Source organism: Mustela putorius, unplaced genomic scaffold (genome assembly GCF_011764305.1).
Source record: "Mustela putorius furo isolate JIRA1106 unplaced genomic scaffold, ASM1176430v1.1 tig00537248_pilon_pilon_pilon, whole genome shotgun sequence".
Classification (NCBI taxonomy): Eukaryota; Metazoa; Chordata; class Mammalia; order Carnivora; family Mustelidae; genus Mustela; species Mustela putorius.
Window position 1 is genome coordinate 3949541 of NW_025422387.1, and position 23174 is coordinate 3972714.

At 39.0% G+C, this 23174-nt stretch overlaps 1 protein-coding gene across 3 annotated transcripts in view; it reads left to right on the plus strand.

Annotated features, from left to right (window-relative positions):
* The window catches only part of SBNO1 (strawberry notch homolog 1), a 57861-nt gene that overhangs the window by 12357 nt on the left and 22330 nt on the right, over positions 1-23174 (plus strand). The window contains exons 4-19 of one of the 3 annotated variants that reach the window (XM_004753116.3): positions 458-767; positions 4619-4719; positions 7832-7928; positions 10315-10475; positions 12034-12167; positions 12353-12443; positions 13850-14011; positions 15289-15424; positions 15503-15608; positions 15757-15910; positions 16648-16830; positions 17356-17453; positions 19047-19198; positions 20700-20897; positions 22388-22555; positions 22652-22827. In XM_004753116.3, coding sequence (XP_004753173.1) covers positions 458-767; positions 4619-4719; positions 7832-7928; positions 10315-10475; positions 12034-12167; positions 12353-12443; positions 13850-14011; positions 15289-15424; positions 15503-15608; positions 15757-15910; positions 16648-16830; positions 17356-17453; positions 19047-19198; positions 20700-20897; positions 22388-22555; positions 22652-22827 — 2427 coding nt within the window. Of the gene's footprint in view, positions 1-454; positions 768-4618; positions 4720-7831; positions 7929-10314; positions 10476-12033; positions 12168-12352; positions 12444-13849; positions 14012-15288; positions 15425-15502; positions 15609-15756; positions 15911-16647; positions 16831-17355; positions 17454-19046; positions 19199-20699; positions 20898-22387; positions 22556-22651; positions 22828-23174 lie in introns of all 3 variants that reach the window. The other 2 variants (XM_004753115.3, XM_004753117.3) reach the window with 2 other exon arrangements.

Below are 23174 nucleotides of genomic sequence, written 5' to 3' on the forward strand. Positions count from 1 at the left end.
TAGTAAGGAGATTAACAAACCTCCTACAAGAGCTCTAAACAATTCATCTCCTACTTCTGTGTATATATCAAAGCAGGAAACGTCTTTTCACTGCAGAGTTATCAACCTGGTTGGGGCAGTGCTGGGATTAGAGGTTCTCTCTGTTCCTAGTCCTTGCATTGCACGGCATTACTACACATCACAGCTTGCTTAGGACAGTCCTTATGTATCCTTGCCGGCCCCGATGATTACAGACAGTGTCACACTATTACTGTACCCCCCCCCCAAAGTGGTGTGTTTTAACTTGGTAGTATATTGTTAGGCATATTTAATTAAAAATACAGTGCCAGTGTTTAAGTGAGAACTCAAGTCTGTTTTAGATGTTTAAATGGCCTCCCATGTTGGTGAATCTAAGCCACATTAGAGAGCTCGGTACTTCCTCAGTGGTCTGATGTGTTATGGTTTTCTTTTCTAGCAGCAACCTCCATCTACTACAACATTTGTGCTGAATCAAATAAATCAGCTTCCAACCCTGGGATCTACAATTGTAATGACTAAAACACCACCTGTAACAACGAATAGGCAGACCATCACCTTAACAAAGTTCATCCAGACTACTGCAAACACACGCCCTTCAGTCTCCGCACCAGCAGTACGAAATGCCATGACCTCTGCACCCTCAAAGGACCAGGTTCAGCTGAAGGATTTGCTAAAAAATAATAGTCTGAATGAACTCATGAAACTGAAACCACCAGCCAATATTGCGCAGCCAGTTGCAACAGCAGCTAGTAAGTGTGTCAGCAGCCAGTAAGTGTGTCTGTTCTCTGTAGTGTCAGCTGGCTCCTTTTGCTAAGATGTGTCAGGGTGTTTTTACGGTTTTCCTTGGGTCTTAAAAGAACCGGGGGTGAAGGACGTATCTGTATGACTTTGTACAGTTATAGGATTTATACAATTCAAAGGAAGGAGAAATTTAGAAGTCATAGCATTTACCTTGAAATGAAGTGTGGAATTACCAGGGGGCTACATTAATTAACACTAGGAGATCTCAGTTTTATATATTGGGAATAACTAGTTAACATTTTCTCAGTCCTTTAAATCAGTACTTCTCAAACTTGAGAAGTGCCTGTGAATCACCTGGAGATCTTGTTCAAAAACAGAATCAGATTTGGTAGGTCTGGGGTAGGGCCCAAGATGCTGCATTTCTAACAAGCTTTTTGGAGGTGCTCAGGCTGGTGGGCCTTGGACCGTGTGTGAGGTAACTAGCTTGAAACTGATACTTCTCCTTTCACTGTGACTTTTACAGTTTTATTATTTACCTGTCATTGGTTTCATTGCTTGTAAGTAGATGTGTATTTAATAAATTCTCTTTTAAAATACATTTTGGAACGCCTTGGTGGCTCATTTGGTTGAGCATCCAACTCTTGATTTGGGCTTAGGTCGTGATTTCAGGGTCCAGGGATTGAGCCCTGCATTCTTCCATGCTCAGTGCCGTCTGCTTGTCCCTCTCCCGCCTGCTCTACCCCTCTTCCTGCTCACATGCACTCCCTCTCAAATAAATACAAATCTTAAAAAAAAAAAAAAAATACATTTTCATTATTAAAAAATTATTTTTTTTAAAAAAAGATTTTATCTATTTATACCTGACAGCCTGGCAGCGAGAGCTTGATCCCAGGAACCTGAGCCACCCAAATCACTTAACCAACTGAGCCACCCAGGTGCCCCTTAGTATATGTTTTGTTTTTTAAGAATGAGCACTCATACAATCCTTTTTTTTTTTAAAAACAGCTTTATTGAGATGCATTGTACATAACATGAAATTCATCCTTTCAAAGTTCATGGTTGAGTGGATTTTAGTATATTCACAGAATTGATAAACGATCACCACGAGCTAATCCTTTAAGGATGGGGTTTTAAAGGGAAAGGTTCAACAGTGGTTTGATAACGTTTTTTGAAGAGTTTACTTATATAGAGAGAATACAGATTTTATTGTTAGTTTTTCTTTAGAGTGTTACTGCTCACTTTTTCCAGTATTTACTGACTGCCTACTATGTGCTAAGAACTCTTTTGGGCTTTTGAGGCTGTGGCTGGGAAGAAAACTGTTGAATTTCTTCTGTCCTGCAGCTTGCATTCTAGTGGAGAGAAAGAGAAGCAAAATAAAGAAGTTATGTAGTGTGTGTGAAAGGAATAAGCACTGAGGAGAGAGGCAGAAAAGGAGGTGTGTGGCAGGAAGAGGGTATAGCTTGGAGGGCAGTGTTCAGAGGAAGCTTCATATTTAGTATTTTTAAGGGAACAATAGAATTATTAGGTGTATTTTAAAATCTTGACCACATAAAATTTTAGTAGTACAGTTTTAGAAACTGAAAAACATGAACTCTAAGAGGGATATTCTTTCCTTCCCTTCTACATTTAGTTGAAGGATATTTGAGTACTTGTTACATAACAGTACCATGGTGGGCACAGTTGGAAATGATAACTGACTTCGGTTATATTCTGAACTGACCACTATTTTATAGTTTCAGGATTGGAATGGGTGCCCTTTTTTGCCCCCTCTTAAGTAAATTTCTTTGGGATTGTTGTATGTTTAGATTAAGGGAATAGAATGAAGGTTCCTGAGGCCTTATACTAGTACATAAATAGCATTTTATTAGGGTTTTGGAATGAGCTGATAGGTATTAAACAGACAGTTCCTTTTTCCAAACAGCTGCCTTGTTTTTCTAATATTAGGAGATAGATTTTAATACCTGATACAGACCAGTATATAATTTTGTGGCAGAATGGACTGCTTGGAAATTGTGCTTGTGTTTGTGAAGTATAGGGCTGGGTCATTCTAAAGCAATGGCCAAGAAGTGTTTGGTAGGGTGTTGTAGAACTAACTTCGTGTCCAGTGACAGATACAATAAAAAATACCAGATAATTTAGTCTTTTGTTTGAGTCCATACCATTGTGTCCTTACGGCTGTAGTTTATTCTCAAGGTCATTGTCCTGAACTAACTGCAACTTGGCAACTACATGCCCATTAAGTCATTTGATCTGTCTTAGGACTGATTTTTACTCTGCTCCACCGTGGAGATCAGGAGCATGGCCCCCATCTAGCCTCGGGTGCAGGGCAGCATCTGGAATGATTCCTGGGAGTCTTAGACGATCAGCAGTTAGTGGAAACAGCTGTCATTAAAGTCTGGGTTTGAGGAGAAATCCAGCTGCTTTTATGTGAGTGGCTTCCTGAGCATTCCAATCTTCAAATCAGCACGTGTTCTCATAATTTAAAGAAGACTGCTATTGTCAGGGAAGTTTAGAAAGCAAAACAAAACAGGATAGGTTTGGAGCTGATCAAGTAATGCTTAGTACACTAACATCTCCCACATCCAGTGCAGTAATTTTAAAAAGACAAAAGAGTACAAATCAAGGCTGTCCTTGTGTAGAAGCCTGAGAAACTATCAACTGGACAAGGGCTGAGAAAGAAACATGTAAGTGAATGCCGAAGATAAGCATACTTTTGTGTTGAAGCACAGGGTAATCTTTTTACTGGAAGGGAACAGTGAAAGTATGAAACTGCAAAGAGCAAGGTTTTGCATGTTTCTCTCTCCTTTATCTATGCGTGTTGCCCTTCTGGAGCCTTGAGCCCTCTGGCTCTCTGTTTGGGTGCTGAGCTCTCCCGTGAGGTCTGGGTTCTGTACTCTGCCAACTTTTCACTCTCTCTTGCCCAGTTACATTAAATACATAAATTTGTTATCTCTGTTCCAGCCTTATTTTGTTAAAACTTCAGTTGTAGTAATTTTGGAGTCCCAAGTGACAGGTCTCCTATATACTCCATATCTTTTGGTTGAGTAGATAAGATGTTAATAAGTCCTTCTGGTGTGATTTCCACACTGATCTCAGAAATCCCAAGTACCTGAAGTGAGTGCTTCATGCAGGCTGGTTACGGGGGCTCTAGCTCTAGACTGCTTAGTCAGGCAGTTCGGCTTGACCTGATACTCAGATTCTCTGAGGAGTTCTCTTACTGTATCTAAAAAGAGTTTGGTAAAAAAAAAAAAAAATAATAATAATAATAATATAAAAATAAAAAGAGTTTGTAAACCACCGGTATAGAAGAAGAAAAGATTGTTTGGATCTTTATTCTGGGGAAAGAGGAAAATAGAGTTCCCCAATATTTTTTTCACTCAAGAAATATTTGTCTCGAAAGTAAGTATCACCAACTCAGATGAGATTGATTCTGTCTTGATGATAACACCATTCTGGTTGGTGGGTTGGTTGGTTGGTTGGTTGGTTTTTGATGAGCCAAGTGAAGTATCTCTGTTGATATTTGTATTAAAATGAACTATCAAATACTTGTGGTTAATATGTCCTTTTCATAACTGGTTCTCAAGTTTCGAGTACACACATTCCTGTTTAAGTTACTTGTTTTCTAAGGTTAATTCTTAGCTGCATGGTAACACATCGCTTTGAATGTTTTAATTCTTAACACTTAGTTTAGGTTAGTGACAAGTAGGTTGGTATTCTTTGGCTTGAGAAGTGGGTAAACTTGTACTGACTCTTTAGATTTAACATTTTTTTAAAAATCTGAATTTTAAAAAATTATAGTAAAACTTTTACTGAAAAGAAACTGATATTTTGTTCTAAAATCTAGTAACTCTCCCCTCAGCTGATGTAAGCAATGGTGCAGTAAAGAAAGAGTCTTCTAATAAAGAAGTAGCAAGAATATGGATAAACGACATGAAAATGAGGAGTTTTTCTCCAACCATGGTGAGCTTCAAAAGTGCATCTGTGTTGTGTGGTATAGATATATGCTTGGCTAAAAGTGATCTTAAACAACCTCAGAAAAACTTCTTTTTGAGTGAAGGGGGGCTACTCAACTACATGAACTAAGGAATAAGCACGAAATTTCAAACTGACATACTAAACGAGGTGATGAGAGTTTGCATATTTGATAGGGTTTGGTATTACACACAGGACTGACAATCTCCTCTGATCAGAGACAAAGATAATTTGGAATTAACCAAAGTATTTGAAACTGTGTCCAATTTGGGATTGAACCTGAATACATAGCTAATTATGAGCTGTCAGGTTGTATAATGTTCTAGTTATAAGTAATTTTTTTCCTTAAATTTTGGAAATGCCTTGGATTAGTTAATTCTGTACATTGATTTCATAACTACGCTGTGTGTAACAGTGGCTGTATGTGGTGGGTTTGAACAAGAGGTGTACTACTTGGCTCCCCCTTCCATAATCATACAGTTGGACAAACACATGGTTTAAGTAGTATAAAGGATAGCAAAAAGTACATTGAAATACTCACAATTAGGATTAGGAAATTAGAGGAAGAGGAAACCTCCCTGGACTCAGGTGCCCTGGGAACACTTCATTTTGTGGAGCAGGTATGATGGAGATTAGGTGTTGGATTTGGAGAGACTGCAGGAGGGCATATTAGGAAGGGAGCTGAAGCATTGATAGGCACAGGGGAGGTGGTGGCTATATGCTTAGATGGCAGTAAGCCAGGAGAAAGTTGGAATGGTTGGTTTTGGCACTGTGGTGGTTCCCGAGTTGAGTTTGAAAGACTTTGGGTATCTGGGTGGCTCAGTTGCTTAGGCGTCTGACTCTTGGTTTCTGCTCAGGTCATGGTCTCAGGGTTGTGAGATCAGGCCCTGTGCTCAGTGGGGAGTCTGCTTGAGATTCTTTCCCTCTGCTCCCCCTGCTCCTGCTTACCTGCATGCGCATGCTCTCTCTCTCTCTTGCTTGCTCTCTCAAATGAATAAATAAATCTAAAAAAAAAAAAGTCTTGGTGTGGCACCAGTGGGGCCCCTGGAAGTGAAGGATCCTATTAGTGTTTCAGGGTGTCAGGTGGGGGAGAGAGGCAGGTTGGAAGGTTGGTTAAGTACTCCAGAAGGGAGAAATTAAGAGACTAAACTTGGAGAATTGCAAAGAGGGTGGGAAAAGGTGAGGGGAAAGAAAAGAAAGAAAATAGGAGATGATTGCATGTAACAATACCAAAGAGTTGATAGGACTTAGGGATGGAATACGGAATTGGAAAGACCGCACAGCAATCTGTGCCTGAGGTTTTGAACAGGGACCAGGAAAATGAATGCTGGCAGGACCCAGTTTACTTAATGGTTGTGTACCAGCAACTTACGTGGAAGTTGATTTTTAGAAAGTACAGTTGCATTTTTAAGAAATGTACATAGATTCCCATTCCAGCCCATGTTTGCCCATGATATGCCAAAAGTTCTATGTTGTCCTTGCAGTTAAGAAACATCTAACAGGTGCATCTTTCTGGCTCAGTTAGTGCAGCATGTGACTGTTGATCTTGAAGTCTTTACTTCTGGCCCCACATGGGAATAGACCTCACTTAAAAGAAATATCTAGCAGGGATTATAGACTTCTAGACTGCATCAGAGCCAGTTGACAGATGTGTTCTGTTTGGTCTCCACAGTATTTTGAAAGATTTTCAGTTTGTTGCTACCACATGAGATCCTGAACTCCAGCTTCTCCTGAAAATTAGGAGTACCTGACAACCCTGGGTTCACATTCCCTACCTCACAAAGCATGTCTCAAGTTTAGTACTGAACACGTGTTCTATGTGTCAGGCAGACCTTCCCTAGGTACCACAACCTTTCCCTGCTCCCCTTCACGATTCTCTCCTTGATTCTAAGCTTGGTGGCCCTTAGTTGCCATTTTACTGGCTTAGAAATTTACATGTCTGGTCCCTTTTTTTGTGACTAGACAGCGTCACCAATTTATCTTCCGGTTACACTCTTGGTAATTTTTTCTTTTCTTTTCTTTTTTAAATTCAGGTATGGTAAGATAAGATAGAAAGGGAAGACTAGTCATTTAGTATGTGTTCTTATTTGGTAGGCAGGGAAAGGGCTGAAGGTGGGGGTCAGGAGGAGTCAGAATTTAAGTCTTTTGCTTAAGGCCTCACAAAAAAAAACAGCAAAATGGGGATTTATATCTGTTTCTTTGGCCAGCCCCCTTTGTCTACAGTTTCTGTAGACAGTAATTGAGTTTCATTTTGGCTATAAGAGCATTCAGTACTGTTTTGGATTTTTTCTCAGGATTCCATGGGTTGATGTTGATTGGGTGTTTGTCTACCATCTCTCTGCTCCTTCCCACTTTTATTGAGCATCTTTGTGCCATCATACTCTAGACTAAAGAGAAAGAAATCAAAATGCCTGCCCTTACCTTTCAAGGCTTTGTTGCCCTTGGCATTGCTTATAGGTCTTTACTGGTTTCTCTTTCTTTTTCTTCTTTTCTACATGTTCTAGGGTTTGGAGAGTAAGTGCTTGGCTATCTTACATATGATTATTGTTTGGAGGCATAGATGTCAAGTAGATTCTCTGTCTTTCAAATCCAGAGTTTTCTGGGGTTTTGGTTTCCGTGTTTGATGGAAAGAAGACAGCTGGATTGAAGGTGCACTGAAATGAGGGTGGGTTGTGTAACTTCAGCAGTTTCTGGCACTGGCGTTGTAGGATGAGCTGCTGGGGCTTGCTCATCCACCTTTGCTCCCCAAATCTTTTGGTCTTTCTGTTCCTAGAACTGAAATGAAGACTGAAGACTAAGGTTAAAAAAGAGTTCTGGACATCGTGGAGGGTGGTAGGCAATACTGAAGAGGAAAGTTTGAGATCGTGGTGGCTGGAAGGATGGTAGAGCCCTGTAGTGACCCATTGGTGTGTTAGGGATGAGAGTTGGGTCATGGATTACCTGTACTCATTGGAGAAGCACAGAAGATGCAAAGTGTGACCCAGATTTTAGGGAATATAGAAGTGGTGTGTCATGAAGACTGTTTAGTATACCTACAGAAGAGTTTTTCTTTGTGTTGGTTAGGCTTCCAGTCTCTGATTATGCTCCCACTGTGTTACAGAAGGTCCCTGTTGTGAAAGAGGAAGATGAACCGGAGGAAGAAGATGAAGAAGAAATGGGTCACGCAGAAACCTATGCAGAGTATATGCCGATAAAATGTATGTTGTTGGGATCTGTCAAAATAATGAAAGACTTCCAGGTTCTTCTTGAACTTAAGTAACTTTCCCACACACCTTATTATCTCTTAGGATCTGTCAATATTGAGTACCTCAAAATTTGACAAGAGCTTTGTAATAGGTTTTAAATTATAATATGTTTTAAAATACCTACATGAAAATTTTGCTGTGGGTTATTTTCCCTATGTAAACGTAGAACCATTTTGGGCTGAAGTCCTTTAAGAGTAAAAAAGCTTGGGTTTTACTGTGTTTCAAGTTAACTTTGCTCTTATTAGTGATTATAAAATCATAGTAAATTGCAGAGATAGATATCTGTATCTTTATATATTTTATATAAACAAAGCACAAAAACATGGAAATCTTAAAAATGTGCTGTTTATTTCATTGGAGTACATAAACACTTCTGTCCTTTTTTCTGTAACAACCGTGATTTTTTTTTTTTTTTTTTTTAGTGGCCACTATGTCAAATTGGATAATAGTTTGGGGCACCTGGGTGGCTCCGTTGTTAGGCATCTGCCTTTGGCTCAGGTCATGATCCTGGGTCCTGGGATCGAGCCCCATGTCGGGCTCCCTGCTCATCGGGAAGCCTGCTTCTTCCTCTCCCACTTACCCTACTTCTGTTCCTCTCTCACTGTATCTGTCAAATCAATGAAGAAAATCTTTAAAAACAAAGAAAATTAGTAGTTTTTAGTTTTGATGTTAAAAATGTTCACTTTTTCATTTTTATGGGGGAGATAAGAGGAAAATAATAAATGGCTAGAATCCTTTATGTACTCCGAGTTTCTATGAAAAGCTACTAATACTACCACTTAAACTCAAAATTTCTGTTACCCACTATGTATTGACTTCAGGATCCCATAATTTCTGGTCATTTAAAATTAACTTCAGGTGGTGCCTGACTGGCTCAGTTGGTAGAGTATGAGACCTTGATCTCAGAGTCATGAGTTCAAGCCCCACTTTGGATGTGGAACCTACTTAAAAATAACATATACATACATAAATTTTATTATTTTTTTAAGATTTTATTTATTTATTTGACAGAGATCGCAAGTAGGCAGAGAGGCAGGCAGAGAGAGAGAGAGGAGGAAGCAGGCTCCCCGATGAGCAGAGAACCCGATGCGGGGCTTGATCCCAAGACTCTGGGATCATGACCCAAGCTGAAGGCAGAGGCTTTAAGCCACTGAGCCACCCAGGTGCCCCCATACATAAATTTTTAAAAAAAGAGAGAGAGAGAGAGAGAAAAAAGACTCTTAGGTTGTGGTATCTCAAATGGGTGGTTTCCCTCACTCCCCATAATGGTTTTCATAAAAGAATTGAAAGTTTACCCCTGGCCCTTTAAACCGAGGTCAGCAAACTAAATTTGGACTATTGCCTATTTATATAAGGTTTTATTGGAAAATAACTATGGCCATGAGTTTATTTATTTATTGGTTATGGCTGCTTTTACACTATTACAGTGGCATTGTTCAGTAATAGACCAGCTGCTCAGCAAAGCTATAAATACTAATTGACTTATTTATAGAAAAAGTTTGCTGACCTTATTATTTAAAACTATTCACATAATGCATTTTGAGGAATTAGTTGCTGTTTAATTTTATATCCAAGATTTCCATTAAACTACTTTTCAGAATAAAATTAAATTCTAAACTTTTTGTTTTACTAATTGAAGTGAATGATTCATTCAAATAGATTTTTTTTTTTTTTAAGATTTATTTATTTGTTAGCATGCACATAAGCAGGGTGAGTGGCCAGCAGAGGCTCCCTGCTGAGCAAGGAGCCCGATGTGAGACTTGATCCTGGGACCCTGGGATCATGATTTGAGCCGAAGGCAGACATTTAACCAACTGAGCTACCCAGGCGTCCCTCAAATAGATTTCCAAACCTAGGATTATATTTTGTTGCTACCGGAGAACCTGGTGATACAAACTAAGTTGATATTTTTCTGTATCTTTTTTTTTCCTTAAGATTTTATTTATTTATTTGACACAGAGAGATCACAGTAGGCAGAGAGGCAGGCAGAGGGAGAGGGGGAAGCAGGCTCCCTGCTGAGCAGAAAGCTCGATGTGGGGCTCAAACCCAGGACCCTGAGATCATGACCTGAGCCAAAGGCCGAGGCTTAACCCACTGAGCCACCCAGGCGCCCCTTTCTATATCTTTTTTAATCAGCAGGTCTCTATTTAAACTGTAAGTATTTGATAAACTGGTCTTTTTATCAAATTTAAGTATTAATTTACCACCTATCAGTGAGTGTATAGTTACTTACTTTTATTTTCTCTGACAGCAGAAATAATGGCAATATTATGTAATAAAACTGGGAGCATTATTACCTAGAAAAATTAAAATGAAGTATTTTTAAATTTTCATTTAGTAAAAATTGGCCTACGTCATCCAGATGCTGTAGTGGAAACAAGTTCTTTATCCAGTGTTACTCCTCCTGATGTTTGGTACAAAACATCCATTTCTGAAGAAACCATTGATAATGGCTGGTTGTCAGCGTTACAGCTGGAGGCAATTACTTATGCAGCCCAGGTAAGCAGTATTTCATAATTACATACAATACATATATCTTTTAATCCTTGTCCATATAGTATAGTTGCTTTAACATAAAGGCAGTTTTCCTTGAATGAAAAACTTCTGCTTAGGATTTTTACAAAAGTTTCATTTGTTAGAAAATTATTTATTTTCTTATTTTAGAGAGCGAGCATGTGTGAGCAGGGGGAGAAGCATTTTTATGGGGGAGATAAGAGGAAGCAGAGGGAGAGGGATAACCAGATTCTGTGCTGAGTGTGGAGCCCAGTGCAGGGCCTGATCCCATGAACCCAAGATGATGACCTGAGCTGAAATCAAGAGTTGGACACCCAACCAACTGAGCCACCCAGGTGCCCCTTGTGTGTTAAAAAATTAAAGGGGTAGCATGGATGCAGGGGGTTCATTTCTATTGGAAATGAAAAATATTATAACCTTTTTGGAATTCACTGGGGATGTGTATTAAAAATGTGGGGTGCCTGGGTAGCTCAGTTGGTTAAGTGTCAGACTCTCGATTTCTGCTCAGGTCATGATCTCAGGCTCTGTCCTAGGTGTGGAGCCTGCTTAAGATTCTCTCTGCCCTCTCCCCAAACCCAGCTCTTGTGCATGTGCTTCCTCTCTCTTTTAAAATAAATAAAAATAAAATTACATATGTCCTATTGTGCCTGGCTGGCTCAGTTGAGAGAGCATGACTCTTGAATTTGGGGTCGTGAGTTCTAGCCTTGCATTCAACGTAGAGCTTCCTTGAAAAAAAAATTACATATGCCCTTTGACCTAACAGTTCCATTATTGGGAGTCTATCCAATACAACTATTAGGTTAAGAATATATACATTAAGGAGATGGATGGATGACTGTTTGTTGCAGCTCTTTTAACCCTGGTTCCTGAATGCTAGAAAGGATCTAAAAATCCCATACCCTGGTGGCTATTTGAAGGAACTGTGGTATTATTGTATGGGTATCGTACTGGCTTTCAAAACCATGAATTAGTTAAGCCAGTTTTCTTGAGAGGATTTTTTCTGCACTCCATTTCTGTAAAATAAGCAATAGCCGAGCAGCTAACCATCCTCCATATTTATGTGTGATTGTTTGTATTTGACTATGCAGGCATTGAAAGAGACACAGAAGAATGCTAACTGGGGCGCCTGGGTGGCTCAGTGGGTTAAAGCCTCTGCCTTCGGCTTAGGTCATGATCCCAGGGTCCTGGGATCCAGCCTCGCATCTGGCTCTCTGCTCAGTGGGAAGCTACTTCCCCCTCTCTCTCTGCCTGCTTGTGATCTCTGTCTGTCAAATAAATAAATAAAATCCTCAAAAAAAAAAAAAAAAAAGAAGAAGAAGAATGCTAACCAATTTGTTAACTCCAATAACTTCCGTTACCTGGTGCATGTGATTGTAGCCAGAAAGAAGACATAGTAAATATTAAGAAAGAATCCATACTGAGCTAAATAGGTGCCGTTTGTATACACATAGATCGCATTAATATATTCCTACAACAGTGTTTGAAAGATGGATCATCCCAGTCTCTAAAGGAGTAGCTTAGTTATCAGCTTTCTCTTTTTCAGCAACATGAAACATTCCTACCTAATGGAGATCGTGCTGGCTTCTTGATAGGTGATGGTGCTGGTGTGGGGAAAGGAAGGACGATCGCGGGAATTATCTATGAAAATTACTTGTTGAGTAGAAAAAGAGCATTATGGTAAGTGCCAAGGACTGTCTGTGGAAGCTTCTTTTGTGAGTAGTTACTCCGGCATGTAAGATGGGTTTTAATGAGCAGGTGTATTTTTTTTTTTTAATGTCAAGCCCTGTTTTTATTTATCCTGAATATTGCTAGATTGATGGAATTTGCATTTAATTACTTTTTTTTTCTTTTTTATGTGGCAGGTTCAGTGTTTCAAATGATTTAAAGTATGATGCTGAAAGAGATTTGAGGGATATTGGAGCAAAAAACATTTTGGTTCATTCATTAAACAAGGTATGAAAGTTTCTGTTTGGTTAGTCATTCAGTAAATATTGACTCATCTATGAGATGGGAATAACAGTTTCTACTTTGTAGAGTTGTGAGGATTAAGTGATTTATTTTACAGAAGATATTAGTGAGTGCTAGCTGTTCTTGGTTTGTGGGTTCCTGTGCATCAAGTACTGTGCTAGGTATGGTTGTGTAGTGGCAAACAAAATGGGCCTTGTCTCTATTGTCATGGAGTTCTCAGTCTTTGGTGCTCTTTTTGTCTTTGTTTCCGAGGTAACCTTATATGGCTGAAACTCATACCTGTGAGTAAAAGTGTGTAGCATAGTAAAGCTGTGTGGACAGGTACTCGCAGCACATAGAGAGTTTTTGAGGCTTCAAGATTGATTTGGAAAAACCCACTGGATTTTTGTATCTGTACCTGTGTTCATGTTAAAACAATTCTGTCAGGTGGAAGTAAATGTGTCCCAACTATCTGAAGCATACTATAATGTGATAGTAATCTTAACGTTCACTCGGCAAATCATTACTGACCTCCTGTGTAGCAAGAGCAGGAGTAGTACATTAGGCAGACTTCCTGCAGGTAGGTACCTCCCTATTTGCCTTTTGAAAATAGGTAAATGTAAATCTACTTTCCATGTGAGCCCTAGGTTGGTTCAGTGTTGCCCTGCTCATCATTGACTTTTTTGGGTGGGTATCTGTGTGGATTTGTAGGTAAAGTACTGTGTCTTGAATGATTCCTTACAGCTCAAAACTAAAAACATGTCACTAGCATCTAGAAATATATATATATATATTTTTTAGTCCACACAATTGAAGAAGGGTATATTAATTATTAATCATAGTTCTTTATATATGCCTTAGAATTTAATTATAATGACTTGCCATACAGTAAGTGCATAATAAATATTTTATAAAGTGAATATTGTGACTTTTTTTTCTTGGAGTGAGGATTTGATTTGTAATCTTTTCTTGTTGATAGAAGTTTTTGAGGTACACGTGGATGACTTAGTCAGTTGAGCATCTGCCTTTGGCTCAGGTTATGATCCCAGGGTTCTAGGACTGAGCCCCTCATCAAGCTCCCTGCTCAGTGGGGAGTCTGCTTCTCCCTCTCCCTCTGTCCTTACCCTCCCTATGCATCCTCACTCACTCTCTTTCTCAAATAAAACAAAATCTTGAAAAAAAAAAAAAAAAGTTTTCTGAGACTTTGATGAAAACTAGATTGTTGTAACATGAAGCAGTGTGTGTATATATATGTGGGTGCATGCACATATGTGTGTGTAGTCTTAGGGGCTCTTTTGACTTCCCTGAAACACATGATGGACCCACCAATTTCCTCCTGTAGAAGTTTGGGTGGGATAGATTCTTCAGAGAAAAAAGTGTATATGTTAAATTCTTCTTTTTTTCTTTTTTAGTTTAAATATGGAAAAATTTCTTCCAAACATAATGGAAGCGTGAAAAAGGGTGTCATTTTTGCTACCTATTCCTCCCTTATTGGTGAAAGTCAGTCTGGCGGTAAATATAAAACTAGGTTAAAACAACTTCTGCATTGGTGCGGTGATGACTTCGATGGAGTGGTATCCTTTACAACAAATGTTTTGTATTTTTTAATGACCAAAAGTGAATGTAAAAATAAACATTGGGGTACCTGGGTGGCTCAGTGGGTTAAGCCTCTGTCTTCGGACCAGGTCATGATCTTGGGGTCCTGGGATCGAGCCCCGCATCGGGCTCTCTGCATGGCGGGGAGTCTGCTTCCCCCTCTCCCTCTGCCTGCCTCTCTGCCTACTTGTGATCTCGCTCTGTCGAGTAAATAAGTAAAATCTTTTAAAAATAAACAAACAAACATTTAAAACTACATCCTGAGGGATGCCTGGGTGGCCCAGTCGTTTAAGCCACTGACTTCGGCTCAGATCATGATCCTGGAGTTCCGGGATCAAGTCTCACATCAGGCTCTCAACTCCTCAGGTGTCTGCTTCTCCCTCTGACCTTATGCCCACTCATGCTTGCTCGCTCTCTCTCTCAAATAAAATCTTAAACAACAACAAAACAACTACATCCTGAGATTAATTGAAATTGCCTGGATGAGAGCTTTAATGATTTCCCAACGTCCAAGGGAGATTCTGTTTTGTAGCTGTCGTGTAAGAGGCCAATATTTAAGCTCCTGGTTTAGGAAAATGTTAACAGATCTGGGAAGTGATGAATACTGTATTCCGCTTTTGGGGATTCTCACTGCATATTCACGTAGTAAAGCACCTGAGAAGACTAAGGGGAAGAAACTGTGAACTTAGTGATTTCCAAACCTATTTGCCCATAGCACACCTTTCACTGTTATGCATGAAGAATATTTTTCAAATGGTGATTAAGTTAGTCACCGATTGTACTTCTACTTAGAGAATTTGTCAAAATTATCTGTGTGGTGGACATACCTTGCCACAGTGGAGTCTTTTCTTACATTCTAATTAAGAAATACCTGGTCAGTGTAAATAAGCAAAATAATTTGGTTGCCTCTCAGACTTGAGAGGGAGGGATGATGTCAAGGAGAGGCACATAGAGGGCTTCATTTATGTTTCTTATCTTAAAAAGAAAACCGTCTGAGGCAAATAACAATAAAATGTTAAGGTTTGACAAAACACCGGATGATGGGTATGTTGCTGTTATTTTTAAAAGTTAATGCTCAGGGGCTTATTATCCGTAGCATCTCTCTACTTCCTGATTATCTTGAATTTGACCCCACCAAATTCTACCACTGCAGAAATTTGGGATGTTTCCCAAGGCTTTCAGATAAACAGTAAGTTTTCCTTAAAAATTAGCGATACTTGCTACTATGATATGTTCCTTAATTCTTTCTATACAGATAGTGTTTGATGAATGTCATAAAGCAAAAAACTTATGTCCTGTTGGTTCTTCAAAGCCAACCAAGACAGGCTTAGCAGTTCTAGAGCTTCAGAACAAATTGCCAAAGGCCAGAGTTGTTTATGCTAGTGCCACTGGTGAGTTGTTATTTTATTTGAAAGATATGTGTAGGTTATTTTTTCAGCTATAAAATATTTTGTTTCTGAATTTTTCAGGTGCTTCTGAACCACGAAACATGGCCTATATGAACCGCCTTGGAATATGGGGTGAGGGAACTCCATTTAGAGAATTCAGTGATTTTATCCAAGCAGTGGAACGGAGGTAAAGCTATTTACAGTATACATTGTCTGTATACATTGTCTTTGCTCAGTTGCAGTCTAAAAGAGGTGTTACTGCTAAAACCTTTTCCACTTATATTAAAGCCCTACTATATTTAATGATAGTTACTGTGTGTTTTAATTTTATTCAGAGGTGTTGGTGCCATGGAAATAGTTGCTATGGATATGAAGCTTAGAGGAATGTACATTGCTCGACAGCTGAGCTTTACTGGAGTGACCTTCAAAATTGAGGAAGTTCTTCTTTCTCAGAGCTATGTGAAAATGTATAACAAAGCAGTCAAGCTGGTGAGAAGTTTTTTCTTAATTCCTAGTATTTTTAATGTCTCTCAGCTCACAAGTGTATATTTTGCTATAAAACAACATATAAGGCACTAGATGCCTATTTTCCTAATTTCCTAAGCTTTCTCTTTTGTTAAAATAATTTATAAAAAAGCCATTTGTAATGGGTCATGTGACTGGCTGAGTCCAGAGTGCGTGCAACTCTTGATCTTTGGGTTGTGAGTTCGAGTCCCATGTTGGGTATAAAAATCACTTAAGCCTTAAACTTTTTTCCAAAAAAAACGTTTAAGTTGCATAATTCTGTTTATTTATTTATTTAAGATTTTATTTATTTGACAGAAGGAGGCACAACAAGAGAGGGAACACAAGCGGGGGAATGGAAGAGGGAGAAGTAGGCTTCCTGCCAAGCAGGGAGCCCAATGCGGGGCTCAGTTCCAGGACCCCGGGATCATGACTTGAACTAAAGGCAGATGCTTAACTGACTGAGCCACCTAAGTTGCATAATTTTAAATTACAGTGTAACTATTCTTATCAACTACTGATGACTCTAGTAGTTGATAAGAATTTAGAGGCATCTCTGTGAGCATCCTGAAAAACATTTGTTTAGAGATGGCCAAGTTACTAAAGGTGGTTCATTAAATTAGTGTTAGTCTTGTACTTACCAGTATTTTGCTTCAATCAGTCGTTTTTTAAAAATCACATGCATAGATGAAATGTCTAAAATGTGGATTTTCCCTCTTCAGTGGGTCATTGCCAGAGAGAGATTTCAGCAAGCCGCAGATCTGATTGATGCTGAGCAACGCATGAAGAAATCCATGTGGGGTCAGTTCTGGTCTGCGCACCAGAGATTTTTCAAATACTTGTGCATAGCATCCAAAGTTAAAAGGGTTGTGCAACTAGCTCGAGAAGAAATCAAGAATGGAAAAGTAAGTTGAAGAACACACTGAGAGATTTGGTCTTTGGTTATGTTTCCTAGTCTTTTGGGTGTTCAGGCTTCCTGCTTGTAAAGCCTGTTCTTTCTGAGAGTTAAGGTATTAACATAGTAAGACTTTAAAATTTACAGTTTTTAAAAATAATAAAAGCGGTGCCTATTTATAAATAATTTAGATAGTTCAAAAAGTATATAGAAAAGTAAATCACACTAACTTGGCCATCCACAGATACAACTACAGCTGACGTGTGGGTATAGATTATCATACAGCTTTTTTCTTTTTAGAGATTTATATTTAAATCACAAAGAACTGAATGTCCAGGGTAATCCTATTTCCTAGCTAAGCTTTTTACACATAGCATGCCTCAGATATATGTAGAATAAATAAATGAGCACACACATGTAATAATGGGTCATTCTTATTTGAAATCCTTTTTTTTTTTTTTTTTAGCTAAATATTTAAAATCTAGCCTAAGAAACCACATGCATAGTTTTATTTTAATTTTATTTTTCTCTCCAGTGTGTTGTAATTGGTCTGCAATCAACAGGCGAAGCTAGAACATTAGAAGCCTTGGAAGAGGGTGGAGGAGAATTAAATGATTTCGTTTCAACTGCCAAGTAATGTTTTGAGTTTTGAGTTTTTATTTAGATTAGTTTGAATGTTGGCATTTCCTGGAGGCAGAAGTTTTGATTCATCTGTATCATCATTAAAGTTTTTCTGATCTTAGTTTCCATTCTACGCTTGTACATTACAGTGTATCCACTGTAACACAGAAGTACTGGATTGTTAAGCATTTTGACGATATCGTGCCCAGTATTTAGACTAATGGAAGGCTGTGATTTTTGTCTTGTAGATCTTGGAAATCTGTGACAGCCTGGATTAGTTTGAGTTTTAGTTTCAGCTTTGCGTGTTTGAAATTACCATTATTCAGAGGAGCAATACGAGCAATGGTTCTCTGTAGTTATCTGTAGTATTAAAATTGCAGACAGTCATGAGAATTTTAAAAAGATGATTTAGGCATTGTTTTTCAATTTCTTTGCCTACCCTGCCAATTTTAACTCTAATTGTAAAATTAGCAAAATAACCTTTGCCCTACTATACTATTTCTTGTGTTAGGAGATATATTCGAGTGGCTCCTTTTAAGATGGATATAATTCGGAACTGCTTCCAAAAGCAAAACATGCACCTACTAATCTTTCTCTCTACTTGTGTGTCTGTTACTGCATTATTTAAAGTGATAGGAACTAGTCACGTGTGCCTATCAATGGCTAGTCCAAAATTGAGATATGCTGTGGATATAAAATGACAAGACTTAAAAAAAAGTAATGTTTTACATCTTACTGATTGCATGTTGATTTGATACTAGTCTATGTCCTGAAATCTATTACTAAAAAAGTGTTTCGGGGTGCCTGGGTAGCTTACTCAGTTAAGTGTCTTCCTCCAGTTCAGGTCATGATCCCAGGGTCCTGAGATCAAGCTGTGCATCAGGTGCGCTCTATCAAATAAAATCTTTTAAAAAAATTTTTTTTTCTCCTGTTTTGTTTAACTTTTTTTTTAAGGAATTTAGAGAAAGACACAGTGAGAAAAGGAACATAATAAGCAGGGGGAGTGAGAGAAGGAGAAGTAAGCTTCTGGCCGAGCAGGGAGCCCTAAGCAGGGTTGGATCCCAGGACTCTGGGATCATGACCTGAGCCAAAGGCAGACACCTAATGACAAGCCACCCAATGACAAGCCACCCAGGCTCCCATTTCCTTCACTTTTTAATGTAACTACTGGAAAGTATAAAACTTGCATAATTGGCTGGGCTTGAACTATATTTCAATTCAACAGCCTTGGCCTAGAATATTAAATTATTTCAGCTGGATTATTAATATTTTATAGTATTAAAGTATATTTTTAAGAAACATGTTTTGAAGTATATATATATATATATATATATATATATGTTTTAATTTTACTTATTTATTTGAGAGAGAGAGTGGGAGCACTCATGAGGAGAGGAACAGAGGGAGAGAACTTTAGGCTGACTCCTTGCTGAGCATGGAGGCTGGCAGGGGACTTGATCCCACAATCCAGGAGATCATGACCTGAGCCAAAACCAAGAGTTGAATGCTCAACTGTGCTACCCAGGCACCCCTTAAGACTTTACAGAAAATAAATTATTTTGCAGACTGAACCTCTAATTATCACTTTTTCTCTTGTGTAAACAGAGGAGTGTTGCAGTCACTTATTGAAAAACACTTCCCAGCTCCAGACCGGAAGAAACTTTATAGTTTGCTAGGAATTGATTTGACAGCTCCAAGTAACAATAGTTCTCCAAGAGATAGTCCTTGTAAAGAAAATAAAGTAAAGAAGCGGAAAGGTGGGTTCTTTTCTTTAAATGATATTGAAAATAGTATAAATGCGAGCATTTTGAGGAGCGATATTTGGGGATTGAGCTGCCTTTTAAATTGGCACGTGGTTGTATACTTTCGTTGTTACTTATGTGGTTTTAAATGCACAAATGACAGTTTGGTGCTAGGCACTGTCTTCAGCACTGCCCTTCTGTTATTTCATTTAACCCATAAGGGATCCATATGAAAATAGATCTTATTTTTTTTTTCTAGACAGAGGACAAAAGGCATGGCAAGATTCAAAGGTTAAGGAATCTCCCCAGGTTTACACAGCTAATGGGCAATCTATGGAAAACAAAATCTGGGCATTGCTTTGTCAGAGCTGCGTATGCACATATGCTTACTGTGTTTTTATAGTTTTTTTTAAAAGGCATTTGTAGTTATTGTTAGAAATATACTCAGTGCTTATTGGTGTTTTATCATATGCCAACTTCGATTTCTGTTTAGATTCCTAGTAAACTGTTCTGCTTTCAGAAGTTAACTTCTCAGGCTATCATTAAGACGGTGATCATCTCTGTGGGAACAACTGTCTGATGCTGGGTGTGTTCCAAACACAAGTGGCTGACAGTGTAACCTTAGTTCATCTGTCCTAAGAAGGACAGTTTTTTACATTTTTAACATGCTTGAAAGTGGATTGATGGTTATAATTGACAGTATTTTTTAATTGTAGTGGCAAAAAAAAGTAATGCTGTGTTTTAGAATCAGTGACATCTTAAACTGGTCACGTGGTTATGTTTATCTTTCCTGAATTATGTTCTTTTTACCATCTATCTCATTAATAAGTAAACTTTTAATGGTTTGTTCCAGATATCTATGTCTTTGTCTTTTTTTTTTTTCTTTTTTTCTTTTTTTTAGATGAGGAAGAGAACACATGAGCATGAGTGGTAGGGAGGGGCAGGGAGGGGAGGGAGGTGGAGGGAGAGAGAATCTTAAGCTGGCTCCATACATGGAACCCAACTTAGGGCTGGATATCACCACCCTGAGATCATGACCTAAGCCAAAACTCAAGAGTCGGACATTTAATTAACCGACTGAGCCACCCAGGCATCTCCCATATATCTTTCCTGAGTACTCAATAAAGTAATTAAAATCAGCACCTAGTCTGACTTTTTACAAATGAAGTTTTATAGAGTTGTTTAATTAGTAGGCCTCTGCTCTCAACCTGATGCACAATTAAACTGTGAAAATGCTGGAGATTCTGTGTTATCTCTGTTGTCCTAAATTTATTTTGAAACATGTACACTTAAAGGTAGTCTTGAATTTATTTACGTGTCTAATTTTTTCTTAATAATTGAACATAATATGATTTCTTAAGGAAATCTAAAAGGTAAACATTTACTTAGGAAATTTATATACTTAAAGTTTTTCCTATATGTTTTTCACTTTAAAAGCTTGTGAACTAAAAGTAGTTTCCTAGATCTTTAGAAGAGTGTGTTTGGGCTGACTGTCTTATTTTGGGTTTGAGGGTAGGTGAAGAAATAACTCGAGAAGCCAAGAAAGCGCGGAAAGTAGGTGGCCTTACTGGTAGTAGTTCCGATGATAGTGGAAGTGAATCGGACGCATCTGATCATGAAGAAAGTGACTATGAGAGCTCGAAAAACATGAGCTCCGGAGATGACGATGATTTCAACCCATTCAGAGATGAGTCTAGTGAGGATGATGAAGATGGTAAGTACGTCAGTACTTATTAATTGTAATGAAAGGTTATTTCTGTGTGTTTGAAACAGGATATTGTATTTTTTTTTTTTTAAAGATTTTATTTATTTATTTGTCAGAGATAGAGCGCGAGCGAAAGCGAGCACAGGCAGACAGAGTGGAAGGCAGAGTCAGAGGGAGAAGCAGGCTCCCCGTGGAGCAAGGAGCCCGATGTGGGACTCGATCCCAAGACGCTGGGATCATGACCTGAGCCGAAGGCAGCTGCTTAACCAACTGAGCCACCCAGGCGTCCCGAAACAGGATATTGTATTAAAACCTGCTTTTTCAGGGCACCATGGGTGGCTCAGTTGGTTAAGTATCTACCTTTGGTTCAGGTCATAATTTCAGGGTCCTGGGGTCAAGCCCGCATCAGACCCTGCTCCGTAACGGGCCTGCTTCTCCCTCTCCCTCCGCTTGCCGCTCCCCCGCTGATGCATACTCTCTCTCTCAAATAAATAAAATCTTTATTTATTTTTAAACATTTATTTATGTATATTCTTCACAGAGACAGCGAGAGAGGGAACATAAGCAAGGGAGAGTAAGAGAGGGAGAAGCAGGCTTCCTTCTGAGCAGGGAGCTCGACGTAGGGCTTGATCCCAGGATCTTGGGATCATGACCTGAGCCGAAGGCAGCCACTTAATGACAGCCACCCAGGTGCCCCATAAATAAGATTTTTAAAAATAAATAAATAAAACCTGTTTTGTTTTTTGTTTTTTCCCTCGGTGCAGTATAAACCATCGCACAGAATCTAATCTTTGCTTAGTGGAAAACTGCCCAAGCTTGTCTGTCTTTTGGTAGTTTAGCTCATTTGTGTGAGATAGTCGCCTAAGTTTTATGCAGAGATTTTATTTATCTTTTTGAAGACTATTGATTTGACAGAGATAGCGAGAGAGGGAACACAAGCAGGGGGAGTGGGAGAGAAAGAAACAGGCTTCCTCCTGAGCAGAGAGCCCAATGTGGGGCTTGATCCCAGGATCCCAGGATCATGACCTGAGCTGAAGGCAGCGGCTTCAATGACTGAGCCAACCAGGTGCCACTGTTATTATGAACAGTAGTAGTAGTTGTAGTGGTGGTGGTGGTGGTAGTAGTAGTAGTAGATTTTTATTTATCCAGAGATGAGAGAGAGAGAGTTGGAGGAGCAGAGGGAGAGGTACAAGCAGACTCTGGACCTGGTGCGGAGCCCAGTGTGGGGCTCGATCTCACCACCCTGATAACGCAAACTGAGCCGAAACCAAGAGTTAGACACTCAACCGACTTAGTCTCCCAGCCACCCAGTCACTTGTACCGTGATTTTTAACCTCATACTATGGAATTTTATCTGACAGTGTATTGGATATACTGGACCGCTGAAGTTGGTGATGATTTTTAAGTTACCAGTTAATACAAAAAATTCAAGGGTTGTTTCTTTGAAGATTCTGCTGCTTTTACAGATGATTTGATACATATCTTTCCTTAACTTTCAGATCCCTGGTTAATCAGAAAAGATCACAAGAAAAACAAAGATAAAAAAAAAAAGAAAAGTATAGATCCAGATTCTATTCAAAGTGCCTTATTAGCATCAGGTCTTGGATCAAAACGACCTAGTTTTTCATCTACACCAGTAATTTTGCCTGCTCCTAACAGTGCACCAGGTATCTGTGGGGAAGCTTGGCTTGTCTGTTGAGATGTACTTTAAACAAAACATACTTAAACTTTGTAATGATTTTTGACAATTGTACTTTATCTAGCTAACAGTAACACCAACAGTAACAGTAGCCTTATAACAAGTCAGGACGCTGTGGAAAGGGCCCAGCAGATGAAGAAAGACCTACTTGATAAACTAGAGAAATTAGCAGAAGACCTCCCTCCTAATACCCTGGATGAACTTATTGATGAACTTGGTGGCCCTGAGAATGTTGCTGAGGTAAATATGACTAGATTGGGGCTGTGTCTTGGTCCCTTTTTTTGGTTAACTCCAAACCCTATAGAATGAGTGATATTTTGGATATCATCACATAATTGTCTAATTTTCTCTTAGATTTTAGAACCTTTGATCTGTTTGTCATCCCAGAGTCAGGAATTCTTATCCTTAGTATCTGTGTGTTTATTCAGCACACTGACCTGTTACTGTACCTGTCATGCAGCCTCTGTGATTGTTGCCATGTATCTGCTTTCTTTGCTGGAATTTCACCTTTTCAAAACCAGAAACTGTTGCGACATTCTCTCCCAGACACCGGTGCAGCACAGGCAGCACTGTGTGTCGGCCTCATC